This window comes from Asparagus officinalis, chromosome 5 (genome assembly GCF_001876935.1).
Source record: "Asparagus officinalis chromosome 5, Aspof.V1, whole genome shotgun sequence".
Taxonomy (NCBI): domain Eukaryota; kingdom Viridiplantae; phylum Streptophyta; class Magnoliopsida; order Asparagales; family Asparagaceae; genus Asparagus; species Asparagus officinalis.
The window spans coordinates 79,536,813-79,544,171 of NC_033798.1; the positions used below are offsets into that span (position 1 = coordinate 79,536,813).

At 38.4% G+C, this 7,359-nt stretch overlaps 1 protein-coding gene across 1 annotated transcript; it reads right to left on the reverse strand.

The window, feature by feature from the left end:
* LOC109842058 lies at positions 2,921–3,834 on the reverse strand. The gene is made up of 2 exons (XM_020410975.1): positions 3,236–3,834; positions 2,921–3,146 (listed from the first exon to the last, which is right to left on the reverse strand). Exons 1-2 carry the CDS (start codon positions 3,832–3,834, stop codon positions 2,921–2,923), a joined length of 825 nt encoding a protein of 274 aa, XP_020266564.1.

Consider the following 7,359-nt stretch of genomic DNA (forward strand, 5'->3'; position numbering starts at 1 on the left):
AATCCACGACCATCATTATACTTTCCAGTGTTATGTAAATCCAACAACGTGTCAACCAAATTTTGATCTTCTGTAGTAGTCCATATGTGCTTATTCCTTCTATGGCCTTGTTGGTCTTCTTGATCCATTCCTAAACAATTATATTACTTATTTATCGGTCATCACATCTCTACTTTTCTTGTAATATATATAAATTTTTCCTGAAGCATTAACCTCTAGAGCATAACAACATCATATGACAATAAATCACTATAGTGTTAAAAAAACATAACAATAGATCTATATTAGAAATTATATTACATATAATAATAAATAAATCCATGTAAATACCAATTATCATTATCCAAGAGTAGTAAGCTTTTCAACATGAGCATGAGTCAATTGCTAGTAACTCAATTATTTCACAAAGGAAAAAAAGTATTGTTTCCATGATTAAACTTTGTACATGAAAACGAAAAAAACATATGACAAACATAAAAACCAAACCATTATTGTTGCCCTATCCACTGGTTATACATAGAATCTACAAGGTTATCTCGCCACGAAGTTCAATCAGAAGTAGTTTTAGTTGTCGTGATTGGATCATTAGCATTGACAATTTGAGTTGTTTCCTCCAAAATATCAAGACACTCTTCAAATGGATCAACCTCCATCTCCCTCCTTATATAATTATGAAGGAGACTACATGCCATAATTATTCGATTTTGTATCTTGATAGGGTAAAATGAAGGACTACGTAGGATCGCCCATCTTAATTTAAGCAACCCGAAACATCACTCGATAACATTTCTAGCAGATGCATGTTTCATATTAAAAAACACTTGTGTAGTTGTCGGTTGGTATCCGTCTCTCCATTCATTCAAGTGATAACGTTAGCCTCTATATGGTGCAAGAAAACCATCACAATTTGTGTATCCCGCATCAACAAGATATTAGTAACCTATGGTTGAACATATCAATTATCTAAATATTAGTGAATTTGAAAGTTGCTAAAAGCAAATATTGTACAAATTATTGTTGGATTTTTTTGGTCAAAACCGCTTTCCAAAATGAGTTTTCAAACTATATATATATTAACTACAAGTGCTTTTCATAAAAGCTTAGTAGCCTAGTGGAAAGTTAAAGTTTTGATATTTCAAAAGGTCTTCTATTCGAGGCTTGCCAATGGTAAGCCAAGAAGTATTTATTTTAATTAATCCCTCATAAGTTTTAGTGGATCGTGGGCCATGGTCTGTTGGCCATGGGCCGTGAGCTCGTGGGTCGTGGGCCAATGGGTCAGGGATCAGGGCTAATCGGGCTGAGGTGCTATGTGGCGCTTTGTTAGGCGCACTTTACACTTCACATGGATGCATCGGGCCGAGGTGGCGCTCTTTGGCACCACGTTAGCTACCATGAAGGTTGCTTCACATGCTACGGATGAGCTACGCATTCGTACGAGGGTGTGACCCTAGCGTTCTCGTAATCAGATGAGGTTCGCCTGTTTGACGAGGTTCGCTCGTTCGATGAGGTTCTTCTGTTTGACTAGGTTCGCTCGTTCGACGAGGTTCGCCTGTTTGATGAGGTTTGCCTGTTTGATGAGGTTCGCCTGTTTGACGAGGTTCATTCGTTCGACGAGGTCTGCCTGTTTGACGAGGTTCACCCGTTCGACGAGGTTCGTCCTACATACGATGCTCGTCTGATTTACTGAGACGTGACCCTCGCGTTTTGTAGTAACATGTCCATTGATTACCTCGTATTCAGGAGTTACTGCATGCAGCAGTTACGACAATATTTACATCAATTTGATGGATTATTATTATAATCATAATTGCCATTATGATTTGAAACAGCCACATTAATTGAGGATGACTCTTGAGCTGACCTTAGAGGCCTATAAATAGAGCTCCTTGGGCAGCTCTTGGTGAGAACAGGGAAAAACGAATATCAGGTCAAGGAGATCTTGACGTTGTTGCTGCTGTTGTGTTGCTGTTGCAGAAATTATGCCCAAAAGAACTTGCCCTAAAACCGAAAGGTTCTGAGATCGAGGTGACCTTTGCCTTGACTGAAAGGTCTTTTAGATCGAGGAGATCTTGATAGTACTAGGTTGGTGCACACCAGAGTACTGTACTACTATTTTTAAAAGCAGTTTGGCCTTGGGATCCTTACACCGGAGTAGGCCAAATATTATTTTAAGCATAGTGTTTCATAAATGCACAATAGTTAATTAAAAAATTAAAATTACAGCACATCAACCTTTACTGTTTTATTCCATATTTAACCACAATCTCCAACAATTATAACTTACTTACCACGAGGGATTTTTAATCCATTTTTTCTGGTTATTGCTTCTCAAAGTACTCTACTATCATCCGCTGACCCTTCCCACCCAGGTAGTATGTATATAAATTGCATGTTTTGAGAACATACACCCAAGACATTTGTTGCAATTTCACCTTTTCGTGTCCTATACCTAGATTTGTTCTCCACTGCTGCTCTCACTCTTATAGAAGTCCTATCTAAAGCTTCAAGACAATTCTAAATATAAATAAAAAGTATTATGTTAGATTATTTACAAAAACTAAGAAATAAAAATAAAAAAATTATAAGTTACCTTGAACCATTTCCACATCGTGTCTGTTGAGTCTATCGGGCCTCGATTGGGTTTTTGGATTCAAACATCATGCATACATATTACAATATGTAGCACATGAGTAAAATGCCCAGGGGCGGATCCAAGATTTTAGTTCTGGGGGGCCGTATACAAAAGATAGACGAAAAATTTTCTTAATATAATTTTATTCACAAGAGATACACCACAACCCAAATAAAATGAGTAGAATAGCCAACATTAATATCTCCAAAATATTTTAAAAGAGGAGACAAAAATTATGTTAAAAATATTCAAATAAGCATCATCTAATTTTTTATAACTAAAACTTTTCTAACTAAAAGGAATTCGACGTTCCTTAAAATTTTCAAAGTCTTCAATGATAACATCAATGCTCAGACTTTTAGCAATTTCTCTTTCAATAAACACCATTAATGCGTCTAAGAGGAAAGGATCCTCCATTTTGCTTCGAAGCCTAGTCTTGACGATATTCATAGCTGAGAATGATCGTTCTGAAGTAGCAGTAGAAACTGGAAGAGTAAGCACAGGCACAATCACTCTAAAAATGAGGTCATATGTAGCAGATTTATTAGTCTTTACAACCATTGACACAACTCAGAAATAGTTGAAAGAGTTTTGAAGTCTGACCCTTTGACTACATTATGCTCATAATGTTTTAGTTGCATCTTCAAGCTCTCTTTTTCTTCACTTGTAAAATCTTGTGCATAAAACTTGTCAACCAATTTGCATATATCTAGTATTCTCAAAGCCTCTGATGCATTTTGAGGATTTAAGACAGAACTAAGCATAAGCAACTCCGTCGCATCTTCACTAAAACGCACATTAATTTCTTGCATTTGTGAATCGATCGCGGCATAAAAGAAGTCTACTCGATAATGATGTCCAATGGTTATGTCTTGATGACCACGAGCTCGACGCCGCCTATCAACATACTGAGCACTAAAATTAGGAATATTAATGTTACGAGCCACACAAAAAGACTTTACTTTTTCAAGCAAATTATCACACTTGTCATCCCTTAACTCTTGTAGTAATCTTTTTATAGATGACACAAGCTCCATTGCATTCGAAATGTCTTGAGACTTACTTTGTAAATTCTGGCAAAGAAAATCTGTGATGCCCATAATCTCGCTCATTAGATGCAAGATAAACACAAAATCAAACGAAGTCATTTCATCATAAACAGATGTTGCATCGGCTCGTTGGGAAGGAAACCCATCCTCCATAACTTTGAGCAATACCGTACATGTTGCACTGAACATCCTAATCAAAATCGACAATGATCTAAAATGAGAACTCCAACGCGTATCAGCAGCTGGTTGTAAAGTGGCAATTTAATTAAGTCCAGGTCCCGTCTCGAGTTCATTAATAGAAGTCAAATGGGCAATGCCATCCGCGTGAGCTTTCTTCAATTCATCATTACGCTTGTAAGAAGCACCAACCATATTTACTATAGAAATTAATTTGTCAAAAAACATAGGAACGGGAGTCAGATTTTTTGCTGCCGCAACAAGAGCCAACTGTAGCCAATGAGCAAAGCAATGAACATAGTAAGCATCCTTACAATCTTTCATAATCAAAGCTTACAATCCAATGAATTCACCCCTCATATTACTGGCTTCATCGTAACCTTGACCTCTAATATTTTGAACATCCAAATTGTAATGAGCCAAAGCAGAATATATAGCATTCTTTAAAGTCAAAGCTGCAGTATCGGAAACATATAAACAAGCCCAAAAAACGTTCTTGAATGAATCCATTGGTGTCCACAAACCGCAACACAATAGACATTTGCTCTTTTTTTGACTCATCACGGGCTTCATCAACAATGATGCAATACTTGGCGCAACACAATAGACATTTGCTCTTTTTTTGACTCATCACGGGCTTCATCAACAATGATGCAATACTTGGCAACTCCAATTTCTTCACGAATTGCATTTTTACTCATCACGGGCTTCATCAACAATGATGCAATACTTGGCAACTCCAATTTCTTCACGAATTGCATTTTTTACTCTCACTGAAAACACATGAAGTATTTGTTTTTGAATATCATGACTTGTATATTTGGTATTTTTTGGAGCTTTTGCAATTGCCTTTGAAAGTTCGTTATTCTCCATGGCCAGCACATCCGAAAATTCAAGAAAATTGCCACGATTGGACAAACCAGATTTCTCATCGTGGCCTCTAAATGGAATCCCTTGGACAATTGCACCACAAGTATGTGAGCTCTTAACCGAAGACGATTAGTTGCAACTTGTCCAGCATTAAAGTTGTCGAATCGCCTTGATATATGTTGCGGTTGGTTCATCAAATCCTCACATGCCTTTTAGGCATTACGATGGAGTGAAGATACATTATCTTTTCCTATGTAGCCTAGGAAAGAACATGCTTTTCCGCTTCAAACTTTCTTCCAACTATCAAAACCATCAACAACAAAAGCAGTTTGATTTTGCATCCCGGTGGCTTGTTGAAGAGAAAACATGGAAATCAATATGCTTTATCTTTAGCCGGTGAATACTCCAACCAATGAAATAGCTCATACTAAGTAAATTGAAATCTTCGAGGATGCTTAATATCCTTATTTAATGGATAATCTTGAAGAATAGGTTGATATGCCTTTAGATTCAAATAAGCTCGACGAATCTCCTCCCGTTGGTCAAGAGGGTATTCCCATATTTGTCAACGCAAGACTGGATCATACTCTAAGGAATTAAGATCAACTTCTTCGCCGTCTGGATTTCTAAACCTTTTAGGAGGATTTTCAGATGGAAGATCATTATCATTTGAGGCTAGTGAAGGGGTTATAGGAGCAGCAAGACCAAATTCACTTCCTCTCTTCCTTTGGAAAAACTTATCAATTGTAACAGATTTTCCCATTTTATTTTAAATTTAATCACGGACTTGTGAAGTTCAAGTAAAGAATTTCAATCACATATGAATAGATCGAAAAGAAACAATCCCCAATTAATTCTCAAGGCATAGTATCTACAAATAATAACTTAAAAGTGAGAACTTTATCACCTAATAATCATCAATCAAACATTTTTTACACCAATTTATGATTTTGATTGATCATCAAATGATTAATGATAGAAATTTTAGATTTTTCCAAAAATTAAATCCAAACTATAGCAGAATCCATCGCTAGAATTCCTAAAAAATCAATTGAAATTGGGGGAAAAGAGCACGAAATCAAATCAATGGAAGAGAATGTTAGATAAGATAGTTACCAGAGATTTAACTTGGGTCTGACCACTAATCACTTTGCTGAACACAAGCTTGTTGGCCTCAAATTTGTTGTGCTCGCTCACGGCTCACCGCAAACCCAGCAATCTCACCAAAACGCAGATCACTCGTGTCCTCTATCTGGCTCCAAAATCTCGATCTTGAACTTTCCCTAACCAGAAATCAAGACTTGAAGCAAAGCAAAGAATCTGCAAAATCAAGACTTGAAGGAAAGCAAACCAAAATCTCGATCTTGAACTCTCGAAAATCAAGACTTAAATCAAAGCAAAGAATCTGCAAAAATGAGAAAAGATGCGAAAAAATAAGCAAGAGATAAGAGGTAATGGAGAGAATCAAGCCCTATAACGAATCCCTAACCAATTTTTTGAAAAAAAATGATTTTTCCCTAAAAGATCAGTGTGGAGACTGGAGAGATAAGAGGTAATAGAGAATTAAATTTCAATATTTCATAGTGATCTTGAGAGAGATAAGAGGTAATAGAGAATTAAATTTTAATATTTCATAGTGATCTTGAGAGCTGAGACTTTCCTAATTTTTTTAGACGATTTTGAAGAGATCCGAATACACAAATAGAGCTTTGATAAAAAAAACTCACCTCATGGAGAAAAGCCCCAAATTTTACCATGAAAGAAGAGGTAATAGAGTGCCCTAGATTGTAGACGGTAAAAAATACCTCTATGGGTTTACAAGAAATTCGCCTACGAGAAGAGCTCGCACACTCAGTCCTCTAGCACGGGTCTAAACCGCGTAGACGTCGAGTATACTCGGTTCCAGGTTCGCCTAACGGTCAGTTCGCCAGCACGGGTTAAGATCGATCAGGATGACGAAAGCTCACCTTTCACTCAACTCGCCTGCCCGAGTTCAGAGTCGAATCCGCCAGCAAGCCCTAAGACCGTCAGTACAGCTGGGTATCCGCTACCCCACGTGCTGAGATGGGCCTTCCCATCCCTCTCTCTCAAGGGAGAGAGCACAGTACCCCAAGACCGTCAAACGGTCGCTCGCAGTACGCACAGCGTGAAGGACTGGACAGGTGTCGAGTCAACCTGAGCATTCATAAATGCGACTCACCTCGGCTGTCTGAGTCAAGAGCTGGATCCGCCGGCACTCGGCAAGTTGGCTAGACCCACTCGAGTACTGTGCACCTACTTCGCCGCCTCTCCTGACCGGAAAGGAGAAAGCACCGTGCCCAAAGCACGCCGGACGGTCACGCACAGTACGAGTGATCGGACAGACGCCTCATCACTCTGCGAACTCATAAATGCGGTTCATTAATGCTGGTCAAGTCCATTCGGATAACAGCCGGTCGTTGCCTCATATACAAGGAGGGGCCTTCCCATTCTAGGTGACAGGACATAAAGCACAATCTCTCGAATGATCATTCATGGTATCGAGGAGCAGCTAGACGTCTCTGAAGAAGATGTGGTCACATCCCATAATTCAAGGATGAGTCAAGCTGTCCCTCTTTCATTTAAAAGCCCCTTCCAGCACACTGGAGGAGA